Source organism: Poecilia formosa, unplaced genomic scaffold (assembly GCF_000485575.1).
Source record: "Poecilia formosa unplaced genomic scaffold, Poecilia_formosa-5.1.2 Scaffold94, whole genome shotgun sequence".
In the NCBI taxonomy this organism is placed as follows: Eukaryota; Metazoa; Chordata; class Actinopteri; order Cyprinodontiformes; family Poeciliidae; genus Poecilia; species Poecilia formosa.
In genome coordinates, this window is record NW_006800033.1 from 505,613 (window position 1) to 524,748 (window position 19,136).

General features: G+C 39.3%; 1 protein-coding gene across 1 annotated transcript; it reads left to right on the forward strand.

The window, feature by feature from the left end:
* Positions 1 to 6,673: 6,673 nt before the first annotated feature.
* On the forward strand, positions 6,674 to 8,216 carry rprml (reprimo-like). Its single transcript, XM_007558059.2, has one exon. The coding sequence runs from the start codon at positions 7,161 to 7,163 to the stop codon at positions 7,494 to 7,496; it is 336 nt and encodes a 111-aa protein (XP_007558121.1). The 5' UTR covers positions 6,674 to 7,160; the 3' UTR covers positions 7,497 to 8,216.
* Positions 8,217 to 19,136: the final 10,920 nt, after the last annotated feature.

Here is a 19,136-nt window from a genome sequence, read left to right on the forward strand (position 1 = left end):
TTAAGATCTGCGGTGGTAGGGGGGGGGACGAGGAGAACCCCATGTTGACACTTTTTGATCCAAGTTTGATTTATTTGACGTTGGGGGTTAAAAAAAGACAGAAACTTGGATGAAATCTCAAATTGTTGCACATAAATTAACTTAGGAGGAGTGTGCGTGCATGAGGCGGTGCTCAGAGAGGCGGACAATGCTTCTTATCTCTGCACTTGTCCATTTATTGAATCTTTATCCATGAGCCTGCTCCTATTCTCCAGTCTGTTGCTAAGTTACTGCCACCCTTGTCCAAGAACTGCTGCAAAGAAGAAATGACAGGAATAGAGAAATAAGTAGGAAAGCTATAATGGTTAACTGCTCTGCCGGCATCAAGCTTTCGGTGTAGGTGGACGGGGGATAATACACAGGTAGATAATACACTGTGAGCGATGAAAATCCCTCTTCAGTAATGACTGATTTGGATCTATTGGCTCCACAAGCCACCTGTAGCGAACACCCCCTCACATCAGTGGCATTTTGGGAAGAGGTACTGTATGCTCTGCTTGTCCTGAATAAAAAAAAAATGCTACAGACTGGGTCAGATGGCAGCCAATTAAGACTGAACAAGAAGGAAGTAGGGGGAGCCATGTGGGGAGAATGGACGGGGTCCTGACCTGCATTACAGATCTATCTGGAGCCCTTTAAGCTTTTCACAGAGTCTGAGAAGCCAATATCGCAACAGGATCAATCTCAGACAAAAATCATTGTTTGATTAACCGCAGCCAGCTTATGCTTTTTCCGCTTTGCCAGGTTCAAGGGTCAAGTGCGGGGTGATATGAGTTTTTTTTTTTTTAAGGTGATTTGTCTGCGGGGCTTATAAGAAGAGCTCAACCGTCGCTTATCTGAGACATTGTGTATTTGTGTTGTGACGCACCTCAATCCGATCTGCCTCCTTCTGCAGCCCCTCTCTGGATGCGAGGCTTACGTTTCCTAATCCCAGGGGATGAAAGTTTATATGAGGAGAAAATAAACATTAATAACTTAACATTTAGCTTGGAAGGAAATTAAAAAGGAGGGTTCTTCTGTTCCTGATAAAACCTCAGGGTTGTCCTCACATGCGACAGCACTGTGCGGATTCAGAGAAAGGACTTAAAGAGAAAAACTGGATGAAAGAGGGCGAACAAAGAGCCAGGGAGAAAAATCTGTGATTTGAAGATGTGTCTAAATGGAAATGAGCTTTAATGTGTGCTGGCTCGGTGTGTGGTGCGTCTGCGCCTGAGCAACAAAGAAAGAAAGAAAGAAAAAATCCTCCATTAGATTTGTGAATTCTGTAATCTGTTTCTCAAACAAACAGATTTTCATTTGAGCCTTTTGAAGCGGGCTGGCTGAAATAGAAGTGCAAATCTCTCTGCAGCGAAGTCATTATCTGCCTAAAGAAACTTTATGACTGCTGTCTGTTCAGTGCAGTGTCAGTGCAAGGCACCGGTCTGCTGTGGAGCCAGAGCAGTTTATATTAGACTAATTAATGGCTGCATTAACTCCATCTCATTAAGACTCCCAGAGGTGGCAAAAACCTTAAGATCAAAACTTGGCCTTTGACATTTTCTGTGATTCTAAAATAAAAAAAACCCCATCACAGTTCACTTTCCCTAATTTGCTCTGGCATTTAATTGCCCCCATATGTCTTCTTTAGCAGAAGAATGGGTCACAAAGGAACCTTTACAGTTCAGGGTTTGCTTTGATCGGCTAATGAAGGGCCATCGTGGGAAGAATCCCTCAACGAAGAGGAGATGCTTCGAAGAATGTCAGGTGAGCGTCACACGGGGCGTGCTTTCCAGAAATGTATTTGCGGGCAAGAAGCCGAGACGAGGAGCAGGGGGCGGGGTCAAACTGCATTTCTCTGTTGCTGCAAATGTCTCTGCTTGGCTTGTGTTGCTAGGCTGCCACTTGCCTCATGTTGAGTGGAAAATTTTCCCCTTCGCATCAACTTCAGAGGACAGAAGAACTGCTCATCGGCCACCCCCATGTCTACCCCAGATCTGACAGGAAGAGCTGTGGTCTGGCAGTAATGATGACACCTTCAGGGAGGACAACAGAGGGAAACAAATCCCTTCTCCAAACAAATGTCTTCGCCTCGTCTTTCTCTTCGTCTCAAAATCCAACTTTCCGACATATATCTTCAGTAGTTGTTTATGTTTTTATTTAAAATAATTTAAATCCTCAATAGGAGTACAAGTGAACAAGTGAAATATATATGACTCAAAATGTAAACAGTGGGCTTTTAGCTTCGAGGAAACCAGGTTCTGACGTACTACCAATTCAGAAAGTACAAACATCTTTAACTGGTGAATTGTTTTTTTGGCTCAGTTCCTGTCGTTGATGTCTAAAATGGGAAATCCATATAAATATCATCAACATAGATGCTAATTTCACTGTTCCATATCAGGCGCTGCATAAGACGGGTTTGCAATAGAGGGGAAGGTGAATTTACAGGTGTTGTGGTTTGAAAGCCTTCATAAATACTGTCTAATAAAGCAAATAATGGCAACCTGACACAAGAGCTACGTGCTTGCACGGGTCTCACACTGGGAGGGGACTTCACATGCACAACTCATTTGGTGCCGTGACTCATTTTAGACGGTAATGTACTAATAGGATTATATAGCTTAAGCTTTTTACAGCCATAACACTTTGAAAACTAGCAGCATGACTCATAGCTGGAGAAAGTCTTATTGTAGTGACTACTAATTGCCAGTGTTTTTGGTGATAACAGCACTAATACGGAACATAGTTGCTACAATAATTAGCCACAAAAGCCATTGACAGTTAAAAGTTATAAAACAGTTTATCTAAAAAGAACTTTTACTATTTGGATTTGTTTTTTGTTTTTTTTTGGATAATATCTTGTTTTGCCAGTATTCTTTTCAACACTATGAAGTGGTGAAATGCCACATCTAGAGAAGTTATGTTTAGTGTTTCAGTGTTTGAGTGTTTCTAGTGACACCGTGAAACAAAATGACAAGAAAAAAGCAATAGAAAACTTTAAAAACTGACACATAAGTTATATATATTTTTTTGTTCCTTTTCGTTTCTCCTTCTGTTGCAGCTGCCTATGTGTACCATGTTAAGGTCTCAGCTGTGTTTGTTTACAAAAACGGAAAAAAGTAACTAAGTGGAAAATGTGAGCAGTTTGGACATCCTTTGGCTTCTCTTTTACCTGCGGACGACTGCAAACAATCACCTCTTATGCATATAATCACGCTGCAAACCCTTCGCTTTCTTTTGTAATTTCATGTGCCAGTCCATTTTAGTCAATGTGTCTTGGATACGTCATCTCTCCAAAGTAAAGGCATGTCTTCGCTCCCTCCCTGTCTTTCTCCATTAAACTAAAATAACTTCCCCAACCATCTGTCACTGAGCTCACAGGTCTTCTGTTGCTAAGGAACAAGTCAGACACTCGTTCATGTATGCAGCCTCGTATGATTTTTACAGTATCTGCATATACATTTGCCCCAACAAATCATCAACAGTTATGTGAAAATCCGCAACTTTATGCTCTGCAGAGCCTGATGGTAAAATAATCACCAAGTGTTTGTGATATGAGTCATAGTAGAGGTTCAGTCACAAATAATTTGCATATTCTAAGGGGTTTTTTGTTGTAAGTACAAGCAACAGTCTGTAATTACTCCACACTGAATAATTGTTCAACCATTATGAACTTGATTTACGTCCTTCAAATAAATTTGCCATAGTTAATTACAAAGATTGATTGAATGATTTCATTTCACCACAGATGAAAGTCATACTTTTTCTTTTACTTGCAGCCATCAATAAATTTATCTAACAGCAATCCGCCCCCAGGCTTAAGTTAGGTACTTGTGGAAGAAGCTAATCATTGTTTGTACACATGCTTGGCTGAAAGCTGCTTACGCAGACGTCAAGAGCATCCCAAATTAAATTTCGTGGCCTTTTGTTATTGAACAAACAGAAGATTAATCCGACAGAGCCAGCTCGGCGGTCACACAGGGGTATTTGAGAGTGATTGACGGAGCTGTTTCTTTAAATATTGCAAACATGAACTTCAGATCAATTTATATTAATGTGAAGTTCAGATTGACATCTGTTTATGTTTTCCAACTGTTCCTGTTTGTTTTAAAGACATAAATAAATTCTAATTTAAGTTTTGGGTGGAGATTCAAAAACAGACAAAATGAGATAAAATTAGTTTTAATTCATGCATCAATATGAAGTTTTCATGGGTAGACATTAATTTTTACTGATATTACTGCTGCAGTTTTATGGTTGTAATGAGCACGAGCTAGAGGAAGCGTAACTATTTAATCAGAAAAACTTCTCTTCCTCCATTTCCTTCTTCTTATCTTCATCTCAGGACTGAAGAGAAAAGCAGAATAGCGGTTTTAAAAAGTGCAGCAACTTCTCTGCTTCCAAAAACTGCAAGGAGAGAAGTTCAGCTGCTCTTCTGACTGGGTCAGAGTGAAGCATTGTTGGATGCCGAGCTGGTTTCAGAAACAAAACAAAAACAAACAAAAAAAACAAACATTTTCTTTCCTTGTGGAGCTCCTTTCAAACTGTTTGGTGAGTTAGGGATCATGGTTTTTAAATCGTGAATCCGTAGTTTATAGATCAGATTGCAATAGGTAAACTTACCAAAACAACACGATACTGCAAAGTTTGTGCAAAGCCAAATCTGTGACAGTTTGGCAACCTTTTGTAACTGTAACTGTGGCAGCAAAGAAAATAAAAAATGTTTTGTACCAGCTACAGCTTGGCGAATAGAACAAGCCCATTTTATCGTTGCAGCAAATTTCTTCAGAAATTACACAAAAAGTCATTCTGATTGAAATGTATTTGATTTCAGCAGGTTCAATGTAGATATTTGGGATCATTCTTTTTTTTTTTTTTTTTTACAACTGTTATTTCAAATATAATAAGCAACAAGAAATGCTTTAATGGACGCTAATTCAGCCTTTATATCATGATATGAAGCCATCATACAATAAAGCATCACTACCCAAACTTTTCTCCATCACTGAAAACGTCTTAGCATCAAACGTAGAAGTCCATTACTGATGATGACAATAGCATTACTTGCACTACATGTTGTTCATTTTTATTTCTGAAACTGTGTGGGTGTCAAGTCCGCTTGCAGAAACCTGCAGCACTTTATAGACAAAGTTATCTCTGAGTGATACTTTCCAAAAAGTAATTATGGAAATGTCTGCTGTTCAACAATTTAATTTCAGGCAGAAGCTTGGAAAGGAAAACAATTGGCACTGAAAAGGCAAAGGAGCCGTTGTACATATTTGCTGTTCAGCGATATCTTATTATTCAAGTCTTAACTGCTAAATTAAAGCTCAGAGTGATAATTTGTTTTGGATTCCAAGACATCCGTGAGATTCTTTTCAAATGAGGCCTATAATAGCTAAAATGTAGATTAAATTCTGTTTGTTAGCTCATTCTTTTCACATCTTTAGGTTTATATTGTTTCAAAAATGTTAGCCAAACGAGTTTAAAGTTATTTTGCAAACCTTTGATCTATTTCGGATCTTTTAACTTAAAGCCACTGACTCCAAAATATTTTTACTGGCATTTTATAAAGCAGGCCGACAAAGTGATGCACAGAAGCCAAATTGAAAGAAAATGATACGTGATTTTATTTTGGGGGTAGACAAATAAATATCTGAAAATGAAGTTTGCATTTTACATCAAGTTCTCTTGAATCAAAACCAAAAAAGATCAATTCTTCTTTGAAAAATGACTCAAGTTCAGTCATCATTCCATCTGTGGACGTCAATTTTTAGGATTCTTGGATTTGATTGTATCTCTGGATTGCAACTTTTTCAGCCTTGTTAAAAGGCGATCTTCATTTTCTCATGAACTCAGAATGATGTTGCCATTACCATGTTATACAGTGAGCATGGTATATTCAAGATGAGACACAATGCTAGCTTTCTGATGCTTGTTTTGAATGTCGGCCAAAATTTTTCATTTTCATTTTGCTCTCATCTGACCAGAGCCCCTTTCTACGTGTTTATTCATATGTTACAAACTGCAAACTGTGGCTTTGGTTCAACAACAACTTTCTTCTCGTAACTCCTTCACAAAGGCCAGATTTGTGGTGTGCACAACTGATAGTTTTTATGCTGTTAACAAGTTTTTCCACCTGAGATGTGGCCCTCTGCAGCTCCTCCAGAATTATAATGCACCTCTTGACTGCTTCTCTTACTAACCTTGTCGACCTGCTGTCAGGTTACAATGGCTTGGTTTGCAGACGTGCTGTACTCTTAACAGAGTTCTGTAAGATGTTAAAAGCTTGAGATACCAACATGTGTTGGTTATAAAATCATTTCTTTGTAAATAAAGTTTAAATCATGTTAGATTCCAATCCCCTCCACAATTTCTACTGTGGCTTGTTGGTTTATCACATGCAGCCGTAATAAAATACACTGAAGTCTGTGTTTTTAACTTGATGAAATACAAAAAAATAAAATAAAAAAAGTTAAACTATCATGAATGCTTTTTCAAAATTAATTACAAATATGAATACATTTCTTTCTTTCTTTCTTTCTTTCTTTCTTTCTTTCTTTCTTTCTTTCTTTCTTTCTTTCTTTCTTTCTTTCACTTTCGAACGTGCAAACACACACGCGCGCGCACACACACCTGATAGTCGGAGCCCACCTGTCTTCTCCCGCGGTGAGGGGTGGCTGTGCGCTCCGCGGGGAGCTCATCATCACTTTAAAACGCACCACGGAGGGAGCGCTCACAGTGAGCACAGGCGCACAGGGACTACCTTGTTACACCGGAGGGAAACATTGTGTCGATCTTTGTTCACTGTCTTGAAAACTCATGTAACTTCTGAAAAACAAAAAACAAAAAAAACACTGAGTTGAAAAAGAAAACTTACTTTGTTCGAAGGTGATGCGACTTTATTCGACTGTGGCAGGTTGGAGAGGTGGTTGCGGTCATTACGCACGAAAGCGGTAGCTGATCTCAATGTCTGGCAGGAGAGTTGGAGCTCGAAAGCGTCTAGTTGTGTCTTTCTCTTGGTTTTTGTTTGAAGATTCACATAAACCAACATCTTCACTGGACTGTAAGTTCTGTTCTGAGACCGTGCGCCACTGAAGTGGAGTCCCCGTGTTTTCGCTGCTGATAACCCGCAAGGAAGCATGAATGTTTCTCTTTTCAACATGACCCAAGGCGTGCTGTTTAATGGGAGCCAGACCCTTGCCGGGGCTCTGGACACTTATTCAAGTAACAGCTCAGAGACTGTGATGACCGATGACGGCGGAGGGTCGCTGGTGCTGCTGCAGGATGAGCGCAAACTCTTTGTCATGCGTGTCGTCCAGATCGCGGTGCTGTGCGTCCTCTCGCTCACCGTGATGTTTGGCATTTTTTTCCTCGGGTGCAACCTGATGATCAAGTCAGAAAGCATGATTAACTTCCTGGTAAAGGACCGGAGACCTTCCAAAGACGTGGAAACTGTCATGATTGGGCTCGGCTAGAGGACAGAACTCAGGCGTTGTGGGAGACCCAGAATGGGGATCAGGTGCGGATTTTAGGATCTGCATCTGGACGCGCCCGTCGTGGATGCTTGATGCGTGTCAAGATTAACGATATGCAAAGAACTTTACTTTTCCTTCCGACAAATGACAACAGGAAAGTATTCCTAAACGACCAATGTTTGTGCGTAAAGTTCGTGCGTAAACTCCAGGCAGTTGTTTACACGTTTACAACGATTCTTACATGTTTGGAGTGGTTTTAATATTGCCAACTTGAACAAAGTAACAACAATGTTTACAAGCTGTTACCTCATGCTTCATTTTGGTTTCCCCTTCTCTGAAAAGGATTGCTTTAGGAGTCTGTCTGCAAGCATGATTGTTATTTCTATTCCTTCCACGCCTGAAGTATAATCCGTGGACGTGATGTAGGTTTTTTTTTTTTTTTTTTTGAAGACAAAGTATTTTTTTTTCCTGGTCTCGTTTGGGTGAAAACACATTAAACCACCAATATTTTGTAGATTATTTTTGAAAAAAATGAAAATAAAAATGATCTCCATGACAGCTTGATGGAAGTGATTGTAACTGTTTGGCATGCTCGCGGACTGATCTGTAAGGTGATTTTTGACACGTTTTGCACTCTTAAAAATTACCCATGCTGCATGATATATTTTGTACCAAATCGTTGAAACTGCAGCATGCAATTAAATATGAAAATTCACTCGTCCTGCCTCGTCATCTGTTACTAATTCTTGTTTTCAAACATAATGTTTTTTAAAATAACTTCAAATTGTTGTAAGTTTTCCTTTTGCGTTGTTTGCATATGCAGTTGTTTTTTATTTTTATTTTAAGCCTCTTTCACAAATTACTTAGAACAAAAATCTTTTTGAAAACTTTTTTGACACCACAAATATCACTCGGGTTTCCATAGAATGGTCCAAAAAGAAGAAAATGTTGATCTGTGTGGACAAAAATGTCAGACCTCTGACCTCAACAAGGACCTCTGCAACTGGACAATAACAAGAATTTGTAAAAAAAAAAAAAAAGTTGTTTGATTTTGACCGGGAGTCTTTGTTTCAGCTGCAACACTCAGATGGAAGGGTCATAATTTGGCATAAACAAAATGAAGCCACAGAACAATTATATCCTGAGCTAACAAGCTATATAATGTGGTAGAATGCTGGAGCCACATTGTGAATTTGCTGCTGACAAATCTGCAGTGACTCTGAGACGCTGCCATGTCAATATGGTTCTGATTTTTCCAACACTTAATTGAATCTACGGCACAATGAATTAGTTCTGAAGGAAAACAGGGACCAACCCAGTTCAACTAAAATGTACCTGAGAGCAGTAATAAAAGGGCATTCTGTTTAAAAGCTTATCTCATAAAGCTGAGAGATAACCTCTTACCAGTTCTGTAATTATGTTTTTTTTCTTATTTTTAAGCTGATTTGTTTTGCTTGACAGCATAAACTCACACAGGCTCCAAACCCATCGTGGAGATAAATGTTCCACAGCAAACAAGAACAAAAGAGTGGTTAGTCTTCATCACTTGAACATAAACTCCTCTAAAAGTGTGATAGACTCTGAGAACATAAGGTTCTCAGAGTCTGAGTGTGATAGACTCTGAGTGTGATAGACTCTGAGAACCTGATGTTCTCAGAGTCTATCACACTTTAAAAAATGTCAGTGAGTGAATATTGGTTGTGAGGGTCAGATCACACCCAGATTTGACTTTCTGGTGTCATTTTTCTATTTTTTCTCTGTGATCTCCCTCCTTCTCCTTCTCCTTCTCCTTCTCCTTCTCCTTCTCCTTCTCCTTCTCCTTCTCCTTCTCCTTCTCCGTCGTACACACCGCACTGACGCAACCAAAGTTCTCATTATTATTTCAGCACTTGTTAGGAGAGCTGGGCTGCACGAATCCTTACAAACACACCCATGCATGCACCTGCTCATTCATGCTGGCTCAGGACGCTGGTATTCAACGGACTGGCAAATTCTAAGAAAAACAAACTCCCGCATCACGCATTAGGCACAGCAAAGAACCAAAATTATGATAATGATATTTAAAGTTGTGTCTTTTTTTGATCGCTTAAAAAGTGTGGAGGTTACGAGCATTTGCTTTAGCGGAGAGATCTACAATGAAAACAGTTCATATGCGTCGGGTTTGTGCTCCCTTTGGGGGAAGACTAAGCTAAAGTTTTTAGTTTCTGGTCCTGTGCCCGTGCACTAATGAATACTTCTTTGGAAAGCATAAAGCTGGCAGCCTTGAAGATAAATGGTTGTTCGAAACAGTGAAGCTTGGATGCTGTTTGAAAGAGAATATATTTTTTATCACAGCTCTAAATACTAAACCAGGCACCGAGACAATGCAGTCCCCTGTGTGGATTTAGATTCTCTCAGTCGTGAATGGGTGAAGGATTTGGAGGACTGATTTACAGAGACTTGTGGTGCGATGCACTGTTTCAGTGTCATCACTGGGCCTGAGGTCTCTAGTGTAAAAATCAGATGAAGTCGACCATAATCCAGACACACTGACACTATAAGTCTGATTCAATATTTCTCAGACTTCCAAAAATGCAGCAGACGTGTTTTCTTAATCATCTCAACAACTCAACAACAAAAACTGCATAGTAACAACATAATCATCCTATAATGTTATTTTACAGGTTTTGCAGAAATATGCAGTAGGTGGTCATGTTTAAATTTAATTAATGTACTCTGGTTGAAGTCTGAACAACTCAAAGGAGGAGAAAAACCTAATATATCACGGGAGGATTTGGGTAACATCTTGTAATTTATCACAAAAGAATGCTAATTTTCTAAATCAAAAAATAGAAAAAAAAGTGTCTGATTGAGATGTGGTTGCTGAGCTGCTCATGCTCAAACACTGAGTGCTCAAATAAACCAATTCTCATTGACAGAGTGCTCCTTTCTTTATGAATAAATCATTTGATTTATTAATAAATCATTTGAAAAGATCCTCAGATGATCTTTGTTTGATAACTCATAATTTATTTGATGATTTGAAACATTTAAGACAGACAAAAAAAGCTACTACGACAGAAATGGATATTTATGAAAACATTTTCGACATGAATACCAACCCGCACTGTATGCATGAATTATAAAATGACTTACCATGGTTCATTGTACAAAGAAACAGCACTTCTCTGTGCAAGAGATTTCCTTGGAAACAGAGCTCAGGATTCATCTAAGGTAAGGAAATATATATAAAACAAACAAGAAAAATAGTGATCTGTTAGTATTATTTGAACAAGCAGAGATAATAATGCCTTTTTAATAAAATGACAAGAAACTAAAATATGAGACCTGAAAACTTTCATTTTGCCAAAGAAGGAAAGACTCACACACAGAGAAGATGCGCTGACTCATAAACAAGAATCAGGGCGACATTAGAACAAAAAGCTTCCTGATGTACAACAAAGGATAAAACCCAGAAGAAAACAATCAAGAAACAAAAGGATTTAAACTAAATTTGAATAAAAGACACCTCCATTGCAAAATATAATATTGTGATGGGAGGAACAGAAAGATCAGAGAAAACCAAAATCATTCAGGCACCCACAGCTTCACTTACTGGACTCATCCTGTTGCACTTCAGTCCAAATTACATTCCCTTGACTTAACCTGATCTGCACATCTTAAGTTTTATCAGATTGTCCCTTGGCATGCTGCCTGACCTGAGTATTTTTACAGGATCTTCAGTCTTTTGTTCCAGAATAAAAGCAAGGACAGAAAGACAGAAGATACTTCACTAAACAGGGAAGAGGTAAAAAGAAATAAATACAGAAATACAATCTAACATTACTACAATAAATAGTTTTTTAAGATTTAATCCTGCATTTATCACACAAAATGTTCGCCCAATAGTCCACTTTTATAGAGCAACAAGTTGACACATTCTGTAATTAGAATAGTCAATAACACTGTTAAATACGGCTATGGGTTTAACAAAGACTGGAGGATAATTTGGTCACAACATGGTTCTAAAATAAAGACCCAACATTTTACATAAATGTTCAGTGCTATTGCTGCACATTAATAAATCCATCAGCTTTCAATGTTATGGAGGCCATTAATTTCCTGCATTTAGACGGGAATACTGGAAAAATGTGGACTATTTATGAATGCTCTGTGCAAGCATTTTCACTTTCTCACATAAATGTATCTTCTCTCAACAGAGCTGCACGTCAGTTAAAATATTCATACTCTTGCCTACATTTGAGACCTGCCTTCACCCAGGATGATTCAGACATATGTATGGAGCGCTTTCCACAGCATGTCACTCATGTTCATCTGAATAGATCTTTTGGTAATCTCTAATAATATAATTACAAATAATTGTAGTTTATGGAAGAGGACATGACCTCACAACAGGAAACGGACCTTAATTTGCAAAGACGTTAATGTTCCGCAACTGGAGCAGCACGTTTAACACGTTTTCATCATCCATGCATTGTTTGCAGGTCTGCAGGGTGTCAGGATCTGACTCTTTACTGTAACTGTGCAACAAGCCGTGTCACCAGTGACCTTTTTACAGCAGAGCCCTGGCGGGAAATAATGAACAACCATTAAATCATGAGCAAAATGAGGGTGATTAAAGCCGGAGTGGCATTTAGAAAAACAACGAAGACAGTTCTCCTGCTTGAAACCTCGTTTTTCTGTTTCAAAGGGACAACAATCCCTTAGGAATATGTTTTTTTTTCAGTGCCGTGTTTTATGCATCTTAATCATCCCTGCTATCAAATCAGGAAGCACTTCGGACACAACCGTTTTTAATTCCCTCAGTATTTTTGATCAGACGCACAAAGGATCTCCTGTCTGTGCTCAGGCAGCTCCCAAAAGGATGAAATGGCCTTTCTCAGCCCTATTCAATCTATTTCTAATGGGTTGCGCTGTATTCAAAGGAGGGAGCGATAATTGTGCGTGCAGCGAAGTTGGGGAGCGGAAACGGTATCTCATATCTCCCACAGGTGGATTTAAACACTACTTTATTCCTCCAGTATGCTCACAAAGGCGTGTTAAAGAGAAGGTTGACCCAGTAACAGGTGTCAGACGGATCAAATTCTAACTTTCACCACAGTGGAGGATTTCTGAAACCCTGACTGCATCTGTGCAGTCAGGGTTTTTTTCTTTTCAGTCTTCGTCCAAATCAGCAGCAAGCTCATGAAATTTTAAACAAATCCATTACGTTCTGGCAGAGGAGAAAACAAACAGCACATTTTCTCTCATTCTTCCCACAGCATGGTGGCGTTGAAAAGTTGGCACTCACGCACACACAAATCCTCACCCTAATTAACGTATTTAAACAAAAAAAAACAAAAAACAGTCAAATCTACATCATTTCACTGCCACAAATCGTGTCTTTGTGCTGGGTCGTGCAACTGTTCATTGCAATACAGAGCTGTGCTATCCGTAGGGATTACAGTGAGGATTTTTCCCCCCCCAGTTTTGACGTAATGTGGTTTATGCTTTCGTGCTTCTTTTTTCTCTTTCTGCCCAGTTTCAAACTTCAGCTGTCAGCGTGTCAGTGCGGTCTCACTCCGGCGCTTCTGTCTCTCTTGGTGGCTTTTATCTGTTGGCTTTTTTTTTCATATTTTCCTTTGACAGCGCAGGCTTGCAAAAGCCAATAAATCCATTTTACCACCTCCTGCCATGTAATATGGGATTAAGTTAAATTATAATAGAGAACACAGCGAATTAATCAAATTGGATTTGAGAACACGAAAGGAAAAACAAATGCGTTGCAGCTAAAAGGAATTAATTATTCTCTTTCTTTTCAACTCCTATTGCTTGTTCCTTTGGAAGTGACGTTGATAGCAGCCATCATCTGCAGCATGACTTTCTCTGTAAATGGTTTACTTCAGATGCTACACCTTTCAGAAAGTTTCCATTTTGTCTCATCAGTCCAGAGAACAAATCCCAAAAGGCAGTTGAAATTTATGGACCCAGTGAAACCAGTTAGCTCCACCAACTGGAGCTAACAGTTCCAGTTAGCTGGAACAACTACAAAGTTTCCTAGTTGTAGGATTTAAACTACAACTAGGAAAAGAAGTGCAGAGCAGCAAACAAATCACACGATTTAGTTATGAACAACTAGCAAACTGAAGTCCTCCACTCTGAGGAGTTTTAATCTACAGGTACATTATTGACAAATAAGATATAATTTAAAAAATTTAATTGCTTTGGTCAATAATTTCAGAAAGCATCACACACTGAATGAAACATTTTCAAACCTTGCCAGTTTGATGAATATGAATATGGCTTAAAGATAATGGAAACCCAGAATTCACAGTCTCGGAAAATGTTATTATACAAAAAAGCTGTTATTTTAAAAGATATAATATGCTTATGAAAAGTATGTCCATTTCTATGAGCTCTTCTTTTTATAAATGTCTGCATCAGAGTGTTGTGGGAGATCAGGCTGCAGCCTTCGGGTCGTCGGCTTTCTTCTTCTTCTTCTTCTTCTTCTTCTTCTTCTTCTTCTTGACAAAACCTCACAGATTCTCTGAACTCATCACTGGAACCAGACATTAGGTTATGTCTGCTTCAGGAGCTCGACATGAGGAATGCAACATTTGCAGCTGATGTGTAGAGTTCGTCTGTGCGCAGTGGCTCTTGACGCACTGACTCCAGCATCAGTCCACCTCTTGCTTCTCAAATTCTTGAATGGGTTTTGCTTGACATTCCTCTATTAAGGCTGCGGTTCTCCCTGTTGCTTCTCCATCTTTTGCTTCTTCCTTTCAGGTTTCTATGAGTGTGCTTGGATGCTGCACTCTGCAAACAACCAGCTTCTTTAGCAACAACATTTTGTGGCTTACCCCCCTTGTGAAAGGCATCTGTAATTGTCTGCTGGACATCTTTCAAGTCAGCAGTCTGCTCCATGATTGAGTAGCCTACTGACCCCGACTGAGAGACCGTTTAGATGCTCAGGAAACCTTTGCAGGGGTTTTGAGCTAATTAGCTAATTAGGTTGTGACAGCACAAGTTTCCAGTATTTAACCTGTTCACAATATTCAACTTTTCTGAATGTTGGGCTTAATTATCATAGTCATAGACAGCTTGAAACATTCCACACGGTTTGTAATGATTCTATATGCTAAACGGGTTTAATTTTCTGAAATTAGGGACAAAAAATATTGAACTTTTTCACTTTATTCATTTTTTTTTTAGGTGTAGCTGCATATTGCTCTGGATTTATAAGACTGTTGCATCTTTTCTGTAAAAAGATTCACAGAAATTAAAATTTTCAAGACGATCATCGTCTGCCCAACCTGTTTGCTTCAGGTTGGGCAGCTGACTTAGAGTCAGACATATTCTGACTCAAACGAAGCCAATGCTTCTGCTGATTGATCTTTGTCATAATTATCTCAAGTTGAACATTTAATTGAACATGTTTTTCAGAGATAAGAAGAAACCTTGAAACTTGCTTCTTTGTGACAATTCCAGTTTGTTTATTGTAATTATCATAATGTAGTGTCACTTCTTATGACGCCTAAAGCGGGACAGTTGTCCATTTTCTGCAAATAATTAAAAAAATAAAGTATTTCTGTAAAATCCTGCATTGGAAATTTATTGTTTTTTTTTTCTTTCTTTCATTATATCTATTATTATTGCACAATTGTTGAGAAAAAATTAATGCACCTGTGGCTATTTACTTTAAACCCCAACCATAGATCGTTTTGTATAAGTCATTACAAACAATATGCAAATGGAAACCTTGGAGTCTGCAGGGTTTGCTCGACAATGTGTATCTTTGTGAAAAAGACTCTAACCATATTCTGGGTAATTGAAACAAACAGGAGAGAAAAGCATTGCTACTGTGATCTTTAGCTGGACAGGTGGCCAAACAATCACATCCTGCTGTGTTTGTGCGTTGACAGAAAGAGGAGGCACAACAGGCACGTCGGGCAGATCGCTGCCGAGAAAGACATCGTCTTTCTTCCGTGCCTCATTCCTCGCTGAGGAGATCATAAACTCTTCTGGATTAAATCATCAACTGAGCCTCCAACCTGGAGGAAACTTTCAAATGAAGCTTAATAAAGTTACGGCTCTTTGTTTTATGCAGACCTTCAGCAGTTAGGTTAAATCTAATTCTCAAAAGGAAGTTGAACATTACAGATCCTGCTCGGACCGCTCCTGCATCCTGTTACCAAGTCAGATCCGGTTAAAGGGAACTCTGCATGTCCGCCTGCGAGGGTGTGTGTGTGTGTGTGGGGGGGGCAGATCAAAACAGAGAACGTGGACTCAGAACAGGTTGTGTCTGATTAAGTCTGCCCCCTCGAGAGAGGAGGAGCCGATAAGATTGATGGGAGAGACACCAGCTTGGCTGCGTTAGACGGAGAAGATCATCTCGGGACTAATCAAACCCACAATAAACGCAAAGTAAACACCCAGAAGAACTGGAGCTCATTCCGTTTGAGGCGAATTGGATTAAAATGCTTTTCTGTAATGGCTAAGTCATCCCATAGGGACGGCGGGTGTCTCATCTCATTGATTTCCACTGAAAATCAGATGGTGCGCCGTTTTACAGCATCATTACAAAGCCTTCTACTCGGCCCTAGTGCTCTTCGCCAATCACTTACATTTAAATGGAAAAATGCACGCTACTTGTACATGGCTGACAAGTTGATTGCAAACGAATAAATTCTGGTTGGGCACAGAGACGTGTTAATTAGTTGACTTGGTGGTAGGCAATAGACAGACAGAAGGAAGCCAGCCCACAGCGACGGATGGGAGGAAGTGGTGGAGGGTGTCTGTCAGTCTGTGCTGCTCCTGCTGGAGACGAGGGAGAGAAAAGGGAGTCAGAGGAGACATTCTTAAACTCTTATCACCTCTCTGGCTCCCTTTTTACACGGCAGACAGTGGACCACTAAAGACAGAGTAACATTCACCCTCTCTGCCCTGTCCTTCAGTCCATTTTGCTTTTGTAGTGTCTCTCTTGTCAGCTCATCTCTTTTTATCTTTTTAACATTCAGCATCGCAGAACGTTGCTTGGGAGCGGGCTTCAGCCTCCTGCCTCCCGGAGGGGGAGAGGGGTTTGCAGTGACATTAGATATCTCCCGGTGAGAAAGCACAAAGACTATCCCAACTGTCTGCTCGTCCTAATCAGAGTGTTTGCTGCAGAGATCAATCAGAAATCGGACTGCAACATGCGTGTGATCTTTACCGAAAACTTCAAACATCCTTCGTGTAACCGTGTGTCTCATTAGCCTGCGCACATTCATCAGTGACAGGTGACGAATGGAAGGTGAGGACATTAAACCTTAAAAAAAGAAGAAGAAGAAAAAAGAAATGGTGCTACTCTTCGGTGACATTATCTAAACAAACCCTAACTCTGCATGCACATGCACACACATGTGATCCAGAGCACACACATACACACACACTGGTACCCCGCATTAGGGCTACGGGGCTGTGTTGCCATAGGAACGGGAAAAGGTAATGGCCATGTTCATGAGTGGATGCCGCAGGGGGTGAGGGGCAAAGGCGGGGAGTGTGGGGAGGGCTGGAACTGAGTCAGAGTTACATACAAATGTGAAGGGATTTAACTTATAATTTGCTGTCCTTCTGTCAACGGTGTCTGACAAAAAAAAACAAAAAAAAACAGATCCGGTGACAAGGGAAAAACAAAAGAAGCGCAACAAGTTGAGAAAAACAGTGATGTCAGGCTACTTGGTTTGCTGGAGAAAAAAAAAAAGTACAACTAGTGTGGTTAGAAGAAGAATGAGCTGCAGAGTACTGCTTTAATTTCACGGCCCCTGGTGTGAGTGGATAAATGAACCTATATGGAATGAGTTCATCCTGTGACCAGCACTTTGTTTGTGCCTGTTTTGTGCAACACACTGCTGTGAAGAGCAAACAACTACATCAGCCTGATGGCAGACAGTTTAGGTCCCAGGGTTCAAATTTGATTTAGTAAAATAGGAAGAATCTATGACAGATCTCCTCTGTTTAGATTTAAAGTGAACAGCATTGTTTCGTTTTCTCCTTGAAACTACTTCTAATTTCTTTAGGCTTTGTTTTTAAACCAGACTGTTTGAAATGGCTTTGGCCCATTGTTCTAAATGTCTTTAACTTAAAGTTTTTACCCAACCTAAACAGGAACAACAAAAAAAGAAAGAAGTTGCATGTTGAAAAAAAAAAAATTTCTGAAACAAATGACCAGTATCTGAAAGTCTTGTCTTGAGAACAAAGAATAAAGATCACCTGAGAGATGCAAAGTCTTTCTACAATATGCAAAGTCTCAAAGATGCTGCAGAATTGACTGCACATGCTTCCTGTAAGACATCCAAAGTTTCACTAAAGTTTGTTTTGATGACAAGCTGCATGCTTAAAGTAGCTAGTTTACATTTTGATTTGTCCATGCCTAAATATAAGTTACTCAGGGGAAACATTCACACTTTTTGCATTGTTTGCAGCTATGCCCATAATCAAAAGAAGCTCAACTTGTGACATGAACGAGTGGGTTTTGAATATGCACCCAAAGGGAAATGAGTTTGCTCCTCAGATTGGTGGCTGTGACTTAATTGGTTAACAACAGATGAGAAGTCAAGATTAATGTTGCTGGAATTGAAAACCAAAGGAGAATTTATATCTCATACTGTGACTCGGTTATGAAAATAAACTGTTGTATGAGCAGATCAAGCTTTATTTTAGAAATAATAGTTTGAAATCTCGTCCAGATTTCTGCTTCCTTTGACCCCATTTTCAGCTTACAACTGCAAAACTGACATAATTAATATGCTCTCTACATCTTTCAAAGCTTCTAAAGAGCACCATTATACTCAAATTAAATAATGTTTTTTACCATCAGAAGAATGAAGCTGCAAGACAACAGTTGCACGGACAGACAAAAATCCAAGCTCACTTATTTGTGCAGCTAAGATATTTTCCCTGAGCTCTCTCTCTGCAGCCTCATTTCCTTCCCAACTTGGGGACATTTCATACCCACTTTGACAACCAGCGATTTTCCAATTTACTTTTTCCCTGGAGGTGTGTTGTGTGACTCCAGTAAACCAGCAGGGTGGCACTTGGAGTCATTTTGGTTTGATTGTAGATCCTAATCATATGTCATAAGAGTCAAATGGCCCAAATTGGGATCAAAACGACAGTAAATGGAAACAAGGAACAGAAAGTGTTCAGAAAATGTTATAATGGAGTAACTCTCAGCACAAACCTGGCATGTGTAGCACAAATCAACCGTTTTAAGGGGATAGTGCCATTATATCATAATGAAGTGCAGATGTTGGGGCGTCTCTATTTGGCCCACCACAATTTTTAGTTTCGAGATCCAAGCCTTAGAAATGTGAGCGCAGGAGTCTTCATTAAACTGCTTGGCAGAAAAAAAAAAAAAAAAAAAAGACGTTTGTGTATTAGTCTGAAAACTATTTTGTCGCTTGTTTTTGTCCTTTGCTCTATGGAATACTTTATTTTTTACAAAATGTTTCAGTTTTTGAGTTTGATTTGTTTGTTTTTCTTAACTTGTTTTAATTTATGAAGCAAAAGAAAGACAACATTCTTCTTCTTGATTTAAGAAATTTTCTGACATTTTATAAATTATAATGAAAATAGCCGCCCAAGGAGAAATAAGCTCTCTATCAAAGGTTTAGGTACAGGATT